Source organism: Accipiter gentilis, chromosome 7, assembly GCF_929443795.1.
Source record: "Accipiter gentilis chromosome 7, bAccGen1.1, whole genome shotgun sequence".
NCBI classification, from domain to species: domain Eukaryota; kingdom Metazoa; phylum Chordata; class Aves; order Accipitriformes; family Accipitridae; genus Astur; species Astur gentilis.
The window spans coordinates 11,246,396-11,261,535 of NC_064886.1; the positions used below are offsets into that span (position 1 = coordinate 11,246,396).

At 45.4% G+C, this 15,140-nt stretch overlaps 1 protein-coding gene across 9 annotated transcripts in view; it reads right to left on the reverse strand.

Annotated features, from left to right (window-relative positions):
• Positions 1–15,140, reverse strand: part of OTUD7B (OTU deubiquitinase 7B) — a 38,267-nt gene that overhangs the window by 5,879 nt on the left and 17,248 nt on the right. For all 9 annotated transcript variants that reach the window (XR_007506702.1, XM_049805589.1, XM_049805586.1 and 6 more), the window contains 9 exons: positions 13,046–13,216; positions 12,639–12,854; positions 7,554–7,655; positions 6,537–6,664; positions 4,158–4,270; positions 3,376–3,503; positions 2,580–2,729; positions 1,579–1,693; positions 387–471 (listed from right to left, as the gene is read on the reverse strand). Coding sequence is in view for 8 of the 9 variants with exons in the window: in XM_049805589.1 (XP_049661546.1) it covers positions 387–471; positions 1,579–1,693; positions 2,580–2,729; positions 3,376–3,503; positions 4,158–4,270; positions 6,537–6,664; positions 7,554–7,655; positions 12,639–12,854; positions 13,046–13,216 (1,208 nt within the window). In the remaining variant the exon portion in view is untranslated. The remainder of the gene's footprint in view (positions 1–386; positions 472–1,578; positions 1,694–2,579; positions 2,730–3,375; positions 3,504–4,157; positions 4,271–6,536; positions 6,665–7,553; positions 7,656–12,638; positions 12,855–13,045; positions 13,217–15,140) is intronic.

The following is a 15,140-nucleotide window of genomic DNA, read 5'->3' on the forward strand; positions in this document are numbered from 1 at the left end:
AAGGTCCCAGGAAAACTACACTCAAACCACGGGTCTCAAGGCAGCTTCTGGCAGCTGTAAACCAACAGTTCGTGTTTGTCTTGGAGCAGGCAGCGTCGTCTTCGCTGCCAGCCACCTACACAAGAGCCTGCCCTGCGGGATGTACAAGGGCTGCATTTCAAGTTTGCATGAAGAGTAAAAACAGGCATGAAAAGCTCTAGGAAAAAAGTGCACATGCAAAAAAACAGGTCGTTTATCCGCTCAGAGCAGTATTAGCTGCAATTTCTGCAGGCACAGACCACCTCACATGAAGGAGAGCAAGCCAGCTGATGACTTCGCGTCTGCTGCCTTGCAGAAAGGAGGTTTAAATAATTAAAGAGTAAAGAAAATACTCCTTGTCTCTTTACCTGCATGTCACAAGGCAATGTGATCCATTTAACATTCATGTAGCTGTGCAGCAAGTGCAACTTTGCTTCCAGTGATAACGTCACACTAAAATTTAAAATAAGGATAAAAAAAGTTAGAGTGAAGTTTCATTTTAATAACTGAGGTTCTCTCCGTTATAATTAGTTATTTGCCTGTTGTCTTTATGTTAAAAAGCATGTTTTAACACAGCAGGTATAACTGCATCAAGACAGCAGCAGTACAAAAGGTGACATTTTTGTAGCCTTCCAAACCTTTCAATTAAAACCCAAATGAAAAAATAAGACTCCTGTATGTCCAAATCAAGCTTGCTACAAATTAAAATGAACTTGACAAATAATCTTGCTTATATATGAGACAAATACCAAAAAAGCAGATGTCACAGATCTAAATAGAGCCAGTTTCCAAATGATTCTCCTCTCCACAAAAACAACTTCAGAAAAAAGTAAAGATGTTTTCTCAAAAATTTCCACTTGTCAAAAAAAAAAATTAAAATACTTTTCAGTAAGAACAGGGACAGAGCCTTTTCCATGGGCTCCAAACCCTTCAAAATGAGATACTGTATCAGTATAAACCTGTGCTGAATTTTAATACTTTGATCTTGGAGGTTTCTAGGTTTCCTAACCCAAAGTCAGATGATGGACAAGTCATGCTCCCAGCTCTGACCACTACACCCACTGCTGCTGCCTTTTGGCTCAATAACAGGAAACTCACTACTACCAAACCCTGACATGCTTGCCCTTAGTCTGAGTCAAAAATAGGAAGGGTGTCTGACTGCAAGTCTCCCTCCCAGTTCCAGGGCCCACGCTCAGAGATACTTGTCATCTTTGAGTGGGGAGAGAGGAATGGAAAAAATACACTTCTTTTTGTGTAAATATGACAGCCGATCCTCTGCTGCTTCTTGTTTCTGAGCTACGCCCAGTCTGGAGCTCTAGGATTTGGAGCAATCAACTCTTCACCTTGTGGGAATGAAGCTCATGAGATGTCACAGTCCTACCCAAAATGTACCGAAATCAGGGCATCAGAAGAGAATAAAGTAAAAGAAAAAGCCGTTCCATCCCCACTGAATAAGTTCATACCCTGAGTATAAATTTCATCCAGACACAAGAAATCCCCAGCTGGGGACAGAGCCACAAACCCTCCAGCTGGGACTGCTCCGGTTTACCATTAACCAACCTGGCCAGCTTGACGTTGTCACTGTCATCTTTTCCCCACTGCCATTCCTTCCCGGGATCCACGGCAAAGTGCACAGGAAGCAGCTTGTGCTCAGAGTCCGTCAGGGGGATCACAGCTGCATGAGGGACAGAAAGCTCACTTTTAATGCCTGAAAGGACAAACCTTTCACATGGGCAGCCAAGCTCCGAGTGCCCGCCAAGTACAACGTCACCTCTTATGGCAACTGGTGTCATGCCAAATCACACGGCGACTGCCAATGCTTGGGATCATAGAATCATCATAGAATAACAGAATGGTTTGGGTTGGAAGGGACCTTTAAAGGTCACCTAGTCCGACCCCCCCTGCCATAAGCAGGGATGTCTCCCACTCGATCAGATTGCTCAGAGCCCCGTTCAACCCGACCTCAAATGTCTCCAGCAATGGGGCACCGACCACCTCTCTGGGCAACCTGTGCCGGTGCCTCCCCACCTGCAGCATGAAACATTTCTTCCTGACATCTGGTCTGAATCTCCCTTCTTCTAGTGTAAAACCATCACCCCTTGTCCTATCACTACAGGCCCTACTAAAAAGTCTGTCCCTATCTTTCTTATAAGTACTGAAAGACCACAACAAGGTCTCCCCGGAGCCTCCTCTTCTCCAGACTGAACAACCCCAACTCTCTCAGCCTCTCTCCATAGCAGAGGTGTTCCAGCCCTCGCATCATTTTTGTGTTCCCCCTCCAGACCTGCTCTGACAGCTCCATGTCTTTCCTGCACTGAGGATCCCCGAGCTGGGTGCAGAGCTCTGGGGGTCTCACCAGAGTGGAGCAGAGGGGCAGAATCCCCTCCCCTCAACCTGCTGGCCGTGCTGCTGGTGACGCAGCCCAGGAGATGGTTGGCTTGCTGGGCTGCCAGTGCACATTGCCAGCTCAGGTCCCATTTGTCACCCACCTGTACCCCCAAGTCCTTCTCTGCAGGACTGCTCTCGATGCTATATTGATATAAATCTTGTTTATCACCTACCTTGATCTTTTGTGGGTTCCTTCTGCTCCATGGATACCAGGGCAGAAAAATGTGCTTGGTCGTAAGCCAGGACCAATGGAGAACGATGGCATTTGTTGGCTGGGACTTCCAGGGGAAGATAGATCCCTCCAAACGGAATAGGGGCAAAGGCTGGAAAGAAATCAGGGTGGTTAGTTTTCATAACAGGTTAAAGAGTTAAGAGTTGTTTATACTGAAATTGCTCCGGAACAAGCTGTTTGCTTCATTCAAGGTTTCACCTGCAATCATCTGTCAGCTCAAGGGACACTAAAAAAAACCCCCACAGCCCAAAATAGACATCTATTTTACATCTGGAGGAACACAGTTGCAAAATGAGCCTGTATTTTCTATAAAAAAACCCTTCTTCACTCCTCCACAAGACAACTTAAAATCTGCATACAGAATGATGGTAATTGATTAATCTTTTCTGACAGGAAATTAAGTCTGCTAGTGGAAAATATGACATGCAGGGAACGGAATTTCCCATCTGTACACACATGTGCGGCGGCAAAAGAGGTAGAAAAAACCCCCATCATGTGGATGCTCTTAGAAATAGCAAAAGATCAGACTGCAATGCTGAGCTGTGTTTCTCATGACCTACATGGGAATCACCCACGGCACCCTGCAGCAGTTTAACGCACCCCGTCCTTTGCTCTCCGATTCAAGATCCAGCTTCATTGAGCAAAAAGACCTTGTGAAAACATGCTGGTAGAGTGCAAACACACAGTTTGAGCATGCATGATTCATAAAGACTTTTAAAAGAGAGTGCAATTCTTACCTTCTCCCCCCGAGTCCCGCAGCATCGTGTCTGCCACCACCACTATGGGTCTCTTCAACACGTGGGCGAGGACGAAGACGTGAAACTCCTCCAGGCTCTCGTACACCGGCTCTTCAGAGCTTTCAACACTGTGGGAAATGAGAAATTAATTTTCACCCATTGAGTATTTAATCCTTGCTTTTAAAAGCAGGATGAGGTCTTTATAGGCAGCCACGTAGAGGCAGATCATATTAACAGCACTAAGTTTGATCTTGGCTCTAATTTGAGATTTTAGATGTAGATCTCCCCAAAATGCCCTATTCCAAGACAAGGGTTGTACCCAGGAAATACCACATTGCTGCTTGGCACTTCTGGGAGTCTCTTATCTAAAGAGCCTCAAAAGTAGTGTTTGTTTGGGATGGCTGCGGCAATAAAGTGCCCTTGAAATACACAGTGAGCACTGCAGAAATTCTCAACTCTTGTTTCTTACTCTCGATTTGGAGCCATCAACACGATGAAACTCGAGAAAAGATTAGTTTTCTGTTCAGTGTATGCGTTACTCCATGAAAAAGGGTTGGGCAGCATTTAAATAATTTCCTGTGATGCTTTATGGACTTCTCGTTGTTCCCCATAATCCTTCAATCCTTCCCCTTAAAACCCTACAAGCTGGACCAAAGCAGCAATCCCCAGCCTTGTCCCTTGACCTGCCCTTCAGAATTATCCCGAGCTGTACACTGAAGGAAAGTATTTGTTGAGTTTTACATCTAGATGTATTCTTTTTTAATTCAGTCCCCTCCACGTACCCTCCACAGCCGCCCCCGTTGGTGCCGTAGTGTACGCGAGGCTCGCTGGATGCCAGCTTGATCAGCTCGTTCCATTCCTTCTGCCACTCCTCTTCAGTGTAAACAAGACCAGACTGGAAAATGGCAAATAAAACCCGAAATCTTCGAAGACAGTATTTTCCAATCTCTGCAGCGTACTTTTATGCACACAGCCACAACTTTTCTCTATGGATTTATGCAAAAATAATCAATATATTATGCAAAAAAGTGCACATTTCCAAATCTGTGTTCTCAAGCCAGCCAGGGAGATAACCTGCCTGAAACGGAAGTTTGCCTTTTTGCAGGGTGGAAGTAAACATTTCAACCCACAGAATGAGAGGAAACCTTTACTCTTACACTAAATCCTTCCAGTGTTAAACATGACATGATCTATTGACAAGAGACAGTGGGACAGATAATTGGACTAGCTAAAATACAGAATTTATTTTCCTTCAGAAAACAATGAAGACACCATAGCATCTATAAATATTCAATTCAAGGGTTGCTTTGCTATTTCAACACATGGCGAAGCTGCATTTTACTCATATTTCCTTACTTTATCATTGCAAAATGTCCATTCCGCAATCACACCATGTGAGATAGGAGACATCACAGTCTACTGGGGAGACACGGCAAGGGAAACCCATGCAGGGCACAGCCCTCTCCTCAAGAAGCTGCGATGCTCTGAAGCCAGATCCATAGCGGTCTATCGACAGAATACATTGCCTTCAGTACAACCACCATACTTTATAAAGCCTGCATCGAGCATTAGATTCAGGAATTACACCTTTCCTCCTTAACACAGAAGCTTTTCAAACAGCTGCTTCCAACACAATCCTAGAGTTGAAAGGTATCAGAAGCGATATCCATCCCAAGGAAGGGGAGAAATACCTTAAAAACACAAAACTGTGCACAAAGCTAAGCTCAAGCCTCCTGTATTTAAGACCATAAGCTGAGAAACGCAACAGCAGCCTTACCCTCCTCCTTTCCCCAGCTCCATAATCTGAGCTCCAGCATCCAAGCACAACATCCTAAGTCCTCAAAGCTGCCAAGAAAGCCATCAAGCTGTGCACCAGAAGTAACTGATGGCATGTTCAGCTCTCTACTTTGTTCTGTAAGGTATTAAGTGTCTCTGCTCCTGGTTATGTCAACGCAAATTCTTTCATCGCTGATTTAAAGCTTGTGAAGCAAAGCATGGGAGGAGAATATTGCACCCATAGCGGGTTGTGAAATTCAAAGCAGCATCCATCACCCTGGGCTGCTTCTTTCAGAGCTTATTTGGAAAGGAGGAGCTCATCATCCTCAACTTCCAGCCAACTGCTTAAGCAGTACGTGCAATTCCTGGACAGTTGCACTACCTGCATCCCACATCTACTGCCGGGATCTTTGGCTTGTGCTGAGGACCAGGGCATGACACCACCCCATCCTATAACCTGAGTATTTTCAAGTCCTTTTAAGATCTGCAAGTCACAGTACTTTGCTGATGGCTAATTCTAGAGCATGCAGTTTAAAGAGATGCATAAAAGCATGCTTTTAATAGCAGTAAAATCTCTGATAATTTATTAACTACTCTGCTTCAACTACTGCTGCATTTTACTGCAGCAGTACCACATGCTTTACTAAAATGTACTACATCCTCTACTAAAATGCACCATTCTAACTACTCTGTGGGAATTTCAAACAGGGAAATACATATTTTTTCAAATTGTCATGATATGAATCTTTGTGCCCTTCCAAAAATAAAAAGGAAGCTGGAGAGTAAACAACATCCTTCAGCGTGAGATGAAAACAAAAGTTTACCCTGTTCACAAAACCCTCTCAACACAGAGGGGCTGTCTCTCACCATGTGAGGACATCTGGTAAAACTTTCTACCTTGACAAAGTCATCTCCCTGCTTTCGGGGGGGCCCATGTCACAGCTTTGAAAAGCCTTTAATGTGGCAAGTTCATTAATTTCCTTTTTTGGTGAAGGAGTTTGCTCCATACTTTGACCGAGGCGCATCTTGCTGATCTTTATCGCTGGAGAGACCTACACCACAGCATTGCTTTTCTCTTAAAAGCCCAGCATGGCCAGCACATCCTGCTGGATATTAAATGCCTGAAGGTAACATTTGTTTTCCATCAATATTGGTTGTAACACGGCTCTAATAAAGAATTTTCCTACCTTGTAATAAAGAGCATTTCACCATAGTTTAGATCAAAGGATATGCCTTGTCATGGTATAGCGAAGTACCACAAGGCAGGGAGTTGCCCAAAATTCAAGACAGACTTTATCATGATAGGAAGCATCTCTCAGACCCATGGGATATTTTATCAAGACTTTCTCCTCAGCACAGAGGACTGTGTTCGGTCTGGTTCCTACCTCCTTGTTCTGCTGCGTTTGCTGCCAACGCCACCTCCGCTTCAGGGCTTCCCTTTCTAGGCCTTTATCCATCAAGGTGTAAAGGGATTTGCGAAGCATGAGATCTCTATCGTGGAAACCCCACATACCTGCACAGGGGGGGAAAGAAACAGCAGCAGAGGATTAGCAGCAGCTGGCACTGCTCCATCGATCTGCTGAGGTCCTGCAACCTGCCACGAACCAGGGGAAGCAGCTAAACTGGGAAACAGAGGCAGAGAAATGCAAGTTTCTCAATCTAAATAACAAAACTCCTGGTTCAAAGCCTGCATTTTTCCACCTGTGGCGAGTTTTCATGCAGCTAAATGGAGATGCTGCACCTCTGCTTTCAACTCTAAAGTATCTTACAGATGCAGCAAAATATTTGTTCACAAAATTACACGCTCCTTTACATCAGTGTCTGATGGGAAAACAAGACCAGATTCAAGAAGACTGTGGTTGCGCTGTGTCTGAAATACAAATAGGAAGGAAATACACAATCCTGCTGATTTCAAAATCTGGAAACCTCAGAAAATTTACTATGGGCACACTTGACAAGATGAAGTCGCTGGAGACAAACCCGAGTTCCTGAAACTTCAACGCGCAAGAGGAGGGAAGGGGTGGCTCCGTTATTCCACATTTCCTTCAGAAATAGAGGGAAACTTGCCAAATGGAAAGGGAGAGGTATTTCAGAAGTACACAGGCTACTGACACCCTGTTTCCTTCAACCCATTCCTCTCCCACAGAGCCTGAGCATCATGACTGCTCGCACACCCACTGCCGCGGCAGCCAGCATGAGTGGCAGCATCCCGGTTTCCCACAGGAATGGATGGAAAACCCTCAGTCCTGCTCCCAAAGGATGGTCCTAGGCTCTCCTCCCAGCACAGCCACTTCCCCAGCCTCAGCTGGCGAAGGGAGGTGGCACCAGCACGGTGCATGTTACTGGGTCTGAAGTGAACTGGTTTATTATTTCACCTGCCGTGAATTAAGTCAAGCTCTTACCCAGGGAGGCGGCATGGAGCAGGCAGTTCCCGTCACCGGTGGTGGCCAGGGGAAGCAGCCTTTGGCAACTGGGATCCACATTCGCCCACCAGTTCAGACGACCTGCGGGAATATTTGAGAGCATGAAAACAGGGCCCATTACACAACATGGGACTACTGTGTTCATCCCTTCAAAAAACACCAATGAGGATTGAAATCTTCTTAATTTGCAGGGGAGCACCCAAAGAGATGAGCAGTTATAGACCCATCCCGCAGCTGGAAGAAGGAAGAATTCAAGATGGTAATAAAGCAACAAAAAAAGGAAGATTGGAGTGCAAAACTTCATGGCGATGCAGGGAAATGGCCAGGCTGAACTTAAGGTCACACAAATTAGAATTAATTAGAAATAGGAGCCAGCCCAGCCAGGACTTGAACCCAGACCAGCGCTCTCCTCCTCTCCATTTCTCCCCCCACCCTACTTATTTCAAACCCCCCAAAACCACCAGGCTGAAAACACCTCCTAAAATGCCTGTCACAAATGGTGCCCGACAGCTTCTCCAGTTAACCTCTTTTTGATTCTTCTCATAACCAAATCACCCCTATTTAAACCATCTCACGACAGTGATTTTTTCCTTGCTCACTGGTTTAGGTACACAGGGACTTTTGCTGATCCCAGCAGCTTTACCAATGAAAATACAAACTGACAGTGCTTTACGCTGTTTAAAAATAGCAGCTTTTTAGTAATAAGGCACTTGTAGTAATCCAAGAGCATCTAAAAATAGAAGCTGGGAAAAAATTAACATACACACTGCAGTCAAGTATGGTGCAACTGGAGGTTAAACATTTATCAAGGAAACGGAGTTGGGCTGAATTAGGACTTTGAACTTACAACCCAGCCTGCGTCTTACTCTGCTATGCCCTCAAAAACAGGCGCTGTCTTCCTTGGCTGCAACTTTTTCCAGTAGCTTTTCTGTCGCACATCCTGTGCAAGAGGCATTTTTTTGGCTGATAGATGCTGTTCAGACTTCCAACGAGCTGCATTTAAATTGCTCTTGCAGAAAACCAGCCTGTTCCCAGCATTTCTAATGAACTTCTCCCTGCTCCCGAGCAAGGTCCCTGCCAGGGACCCCGGCTCTCAAACACAGGATTTCTTGAAATTGTTTGCACAACCTCAGCAACAGCAGCTGTGGAAGAGCTAAATACAGAAAATTTGTTTTTTAAACACTGATAAACACAGGAAAACATAAAAACGCAGCACTAACTACAACGCCAGGCGGGTAATTTCTTTTCTCAGCATCGGGAAAGGAACCCATTGGAGTTGAAAAGTGTTTAGTACACAGCCTCGGGACAATAGCTCCACTCGGAAAAGCCGGCTATTTTCACTCAATATAGCTCCTGGCACAGTGAAGTCACAAGCCCGCGCCAAGTGGCATGGGGCCAGAGGAGCAAACCGAGCAGCAAAACAGCGTCTCACAAAAGCTAACCAAAATGTAATGCTACTGTAGGCAGCGCTGAGCTGCTCGTTTTTTCTAAAAATCCATTTCACATTGCTCCTGGAGGATTTGCTGCTCTTCTCAACAGCCAGGGTGGGGTGCTCTGGGGTGTTTGCATCTCCAGTCAGTGCTTCGGAGGTTGTGCAACCTCTCGTTGAGCTGAGTCGGGTCAGATTCAGAGGGGACACACCTTGGGGAGGCATTTCTATTTGCAGCGTGCGGTCACGCCGTGCCACGCACATCTCCAGCAAGGCAGGCAGAGTAATTTGTACAGATTTCCAGTTACGCAAGAGAAGTCATCTTGAAAGAAACCACATTCCCCAAACCCTTCTCTGAATGTTTTGCTCCTATCAAGGTGGTGCAGATGCCAAGAGGCCCCCTAGAAGTATTTAAAGCAACATATTTCTCTGCATGTGGTTATTAGGAACACACCCTGAAAGCTCTATGAGAAAGAACACTGGATTCAGGGGATCTTCCTGTAATCATCGCTTGAGCGGCGAGGTCAGCGACAGTGCTTCTGCCCATCTGAAAGAGTCCACTGGCACCAAGACACTTCCTCTGCATCCAGCACCATGACTCTTACAGGGTCCAGTTTTGCCCCGCTGCTGGTTTTGCTACAGAACTTCTGTTCATCCCAGCAGAGATCAGGAACCTACACCCAAAGGTGTATATTTGGTAAAAGATGGTCGTTTCTTCTAACAGGAACCATCTAAATAGGTCACAGCGATAGGAAGGAACAAAGACGGTGCTCCTCCCAGCCCGAAGACATGGATTGACTCATCGAAAAACCAAATGGCTCCCCTAAGGCTACCAGGGAACCCAGCGCCCTAATTACAAGGCCATCCTCTCTGCGTGACAAAGGTAGTATTCCTGGGGATGACTTGGCCTTGTGCTCCTTGGGCTGACGTGACAGATCCAACATGAACATCCACCATGACCTCTGTGCAGTGACCTCAGACCACTGGGGCTTTCCCCCGCTGCTGAATCACCGGTGGTGGTGAATGAGCAGGTTCACCACCTAGAACTGAGCTAAAAAAGAGACCAGAAAAGGAGAGCAGCTAGAAAAAAATGGCATCTATGCTGAAGCAAGCTCACTTCATGTAGCTAAAATGAGATAATTCATCTGTAGTCTCCTTATCTAATCTGGACCCCATCTCTTTGATGAAAGCAATACCTGCAGAAAACATTTTTCTTTCAGGATCTGGCAGCAACAAAAGCTTGTTCCGAGTGCATTTACACATTGGTAGCTACTTTCTCCCATGTTTCGGAAAGGATGGGAATCAAAGGCTTCCAACCAACCCTGCTATCGCTCTGCCTGCCAAAACGATGCAACCCACGGCAGCAGGCATCTCACCAAGAACTCAGTCGTCCTCCTCCACAGCACAGGCTCAGCCTCCCAGTCTTGCTACTGAGGATGACAGCAGAGGGGCCGAAGGCATCACAGCAGTGGTCCTGCGCCATGGGCAGAGCCCAGCACCCAACTTCTGAGAAGGTTTCACCTGCCTTTTGAAGCAAGGTGGACCCAGACCTGAGCTCGTCTCTCCTGGTAAGGGAACCAGTCTGGCCAATGACTTATGGGCAAAAATATTTGCAAGTCGGATACTAGGTAGGTAAGACAGAGAGGGGTACGTGTACACACGTGCCTCTGCTCATGCATGGGCTAAACCCAGGCTGAAAAGCTTCTCAAACCCTAGGTGATGCATCACCAAGGCACCTATTTCTTTGATTGCCCACTGAGACACAGGACATTTATGCCCCAAGAACGAGGAACCCGTTTGCTGTTCCTTCGATGTTGTTCCTGCAGCAAAGCAAGCACGCTGATCTCTTAACTCAGCAGCTTTTAATAGTCCACCTACAGATGTTTATTAAACATTAGGCTCAAGTGCGAAGTGGGAGGTTTCTTGCCAACAGGCTGGGGGACTTTGGAAGGCATGCTTGGCACTGTGTCTCTGACTCCAGGGAGAAAGCCTGACCTAAGAGCCAAGGCAAAGCCATCAAACCCAGGGGTTTCTTTCATTTCTTCCTGATTTTTTTTTTATTTTTTTTTTTTTTAAATAGCCTTGGGCAAGGCACCGCCGACTGCTCCTCCGTGTGTGCAACGAGAAAAACCACTCTGCATCTTCAAAATATAGGGCAAAGCTTAATCCATTTAGGTTTGCGACAAAGAACGCTCAGGTTGTGGCAAGGGCCAAATTTTGAGCTTCACCAAGACCTTTTCATACAACTGAGCACATTAAAAGCTTTAAGAGGATGTCATTACAATTTACAGCCACTTTAAAGCGCACTTACTCCATCACAGTGGGGTAAAGGGATCTCTGGACAGGAGGAGAAGAGTATCTGAACATTTATTGCTCTATAAAATATTTGCTTAATCCCCTAAGGACAGCACATACTAAATTAATAACGGGAGTCACTGTAGATCACACCACCACGCTCAAAACCCTACTTTGAATTACACTTGGAATATTCTATATATGCAGTACAGCCCTTCAATAAAGATAAACACCCATTTATAACAAATGCACATACATAATGCAGATACACTTTAGTCTTCAAAAGGCATTTTCTAAAAATCAGTTACTTTATGTTAACGTTGTCTCAGCATGCCAGGAAGCATCTCCAGCACATGGATGAAAAAGCACAGCCACCCCTGGTTCCCTCACCCAGCGTTTATGCTGAAACGCAGCAATCCAATACCCCTCTGACTCTGCTCAGATGTAGATCAGTGTGTTTTATTTGCATTAGACACGACAGCTTCGCCATCAACAAAGAGCAATGCTGCTGTAACAAGATCGCTTGGATCAAGTGTTCATTTCCAAAACATGAGAATACGTATTACAGGAACACTTGAGCAGAAGAGGGCTAAAATTTTACATTAAGAATATATGTTTTCTCTGAAGGAATAGTTTTCTAGGTATATGCATTGGTGACAGAAGCAAAGGAGAGGTGTAAAGGCTCCTGAGATCTTGCCTGGTGTCCTTCTGCCCCCCACCCCATGTAAGCTGTCCTGGTAACATGTATTAGGTTTTCTCTGCCAGCACGGAGGTCCCATTCATTCCCACTCTAAATCTTATTTAGAGATCACCTAGCAACTGTTCAGGAAGAAAACAGCATGTTGGAAAACAAAACCATCTGCACTCGTAAGGTGGTTCCTCTCCAGGCAAACAGAAAGCCAGCACATGAGTTTTCCTGCATGTAAAATGCATCATCAATCTCAAATGTTTGTAATTGCTTCTAATATTTGTCAGCAGTGATGAGCTGCTGTTTGTGTTATGCAGGAATTTCTTTTTCCCCCTTCTCTCAGTAAGGTTGATGGGATGGCGCAGGGCACAGGGAAGCTCAGGGGGTGAGATAATGCAACTTTTTTTTGAGCATTACCATTCAGCTGCATGAGCGATGACAACATCCACCATTTATTTACATTCAGTGTCTGCAGGCAAAGCGAAGCAGGCTCTTACTCAACTCTTGCACCGCGCTATAAAAAGGGATGAAATAATACCTATCAGATACACATCCTTGCAATGGGCTTGCTTCTCTGCAGCCTTAGGCTTGTTCCCGTTGGTACTGCTGCAAAACTGCCACTGCCACAGTGTAGCAATAAAAAAGCACTTACCAGCTTGCTCCAGCGCCACCAGCATTGACTGCTCAATGAGGTCTCGCTCGATGAAGCTGCGGAAGTCCTCTGTGTACACGGTGAGGTCAGGCAGCTGGAAGGTGCAGATGGGCATCTCCAGCAGATGTTCGCTGCTGCCGTTGCTGGAGACGTGGGACCGGGCCAGGGAGACGATGGTCGAGCTGGCGTGGGAAATGCCTCGAGACAAGCGTTTTTCTGAGAAGAGAAGGAAGATGAAAAAAACACCTCAATGGTGCAGAAGCAGCAAACCTCGCAGAAGCAATTATCAAATCGCTGCCTTCAGCTAGTATTTTTCGGTTGCAAGTGGCTGGATTGCTCCAGCATATAAACATTTCAGGCACCAGAAATAAGATTTAATTGATCTGTATCATTTTTGTGACACTGACCTTGCACGATATCATCCTGCCGCTGGAGCGGCGGTCGCCCGGGACGGGCTGCCTCTTTTTCAGGGGGTTTATAGTTGCGTCCTTCGTTGAAGGAATGGGGTAGGTTGCCAGCATGCACTTGCCTTAGCTGTTCAAAGTCACTCAGGGCTGCGCTCAGGTCCCAGTTCTTGCCTGGATGGGAAGGTATCAATAGTGGTCACCATCACATAAGAAAGAAATCAAGTCAGTTCCTAAAACACTAGAAACTATTAAGAGTGCAGTTTATCACGAAGCACGAAGGTTGTCTAGCCGAAACAAGGAGGCAAGCAGGGTGCAGCACGACTCGTTCAGCTGGGCACTATACATCTGTCCAGAATTTACATTTCTAGAAGAGATGGAACCACAAACCTGAAGTGCCCAGAAAGCGTTGGCTCTACTGCCCCAGGTTATATGGATGGTTTATACCTCGTGTGTGCAGAGACACGTCCAGAGCTTAGAGGGAGCTACTGCTCTTGGTTGCTGGACATCTGCAAAACCTAAACAAAGGTCCAAAGACCTCGAATTTTCACAGAATCACAGGATTATAGATTAGTTTGGGTTGAAAGGGACCTTTAAAGGTCATTTAGTCCGACCCCTCCCACCATAAGCGGGGACATCTCCCACTCCGTCAGGTTGCTCAGAGCCCCGTCCAACCCGACCTCGAATGTCTCCAGCGATGGGGCATCGACCACCTCTCTGGGCAACCTGGGCCAGCGCCTCACCACCCACAGCGTAAAACATTTCTTCCTGACATCTGGTCTGAGAGATAATTTTGCCAGGAGAAGATTCCTGGCTGTAAAATGAAGAAGGGCAGGGTCACCATAACAGCATACACTGAGCACAGCATGGGACCGGAGGAAAATAAACATAATTTTGCCCTTAGGAAAGGGAAATGGAAGGTCAGGCTGTGTCATGTCCGCCAGCTTCTATATAAACCCAGTGACCAATTGCTTCAGATCACACCGAGTGCTTTGTTTTATAACTCGCCAACCACCGTGAACATCATCCATCACGATGTAGGCACCACTTCTTTGCTGACAAAGCTAACAGCTCTCTCTACCCCACTTCATCGCAGGATAATGCTTGAGCAAAGACACCCAACTTTAAAAGTTGATGATTTGTAACACGACTTTTGAAATCGCTGTGCGTGGTTTAAGAAGCAGCTGCCCAATTCTTTTTGAGCTGACACCCGAAATACAGAAGCAAGCAAGGTGCCAGCCAGGCTAGGCGGTATCCAGAAGACTTTTCAGCAGGCTTGTGTCGTTACTGGCCAGACAAATTGTTCAGCAGAACAGCCTGAACTTTGTGGATTTGACTGAATCCTTAAAGCAGTTCCACTTCCTTTTAACACTACCCAGCAAGCTGCAAGAACATAATAATAAATTAATGCACTGATGTCTTTCAGTATGCAATAAATTGACCTTTTAGAAGCCACTATCTTCCAAAGGCAGGAATACATAGCAAAAAAAAAAAAAAAGTCTACCATATGGCTTACATTTAGGAAAACTGTTTGGGTTTTTTTGGTTTGTTTTTTTTGTTTTTTTTTTTTTTTTTATGAACACTGGTAATCTAGGCTCTTAAATTAGCAAGTTAGCAGAAACTGTAGAAAGAAAGCCAACTTTATATATAGTAACTCCACTACAGGAAAGATATATAAACCGCCAATTGGTTTATATGATAGCTCATGGACAATAAAAGAAGTCATTATGTCTAATTCCCCAAAGGAAATAAGCTTCTCAAGTATTTAAATTCTTTTGAGAGATGTAATTTACAGCATTTAATGACTGACTCCAAACGGAAAGTTATTTTAAGCTTTACCTTTTGAGTCAAGGGGATTTTTTTGTTTTGTTTTTGCCTTTTTTTTTTTTAAATGAAGTAACGAATCAGTATCAAGGAATGAGAATGACCCATCAGATTAAAATTAATTTTGATGTCACATCACTATTTGCTTTAGCATGCCAGCAACAGGAGGCTACACCAGTGACACTGACCCATTGCAGCTGCATTTCTCAACCAGCAGCCGCTTCAGAAATTGAGAAAAAACCAAAAGTTTGGAAACTTGGATTTTAGGGAGCAG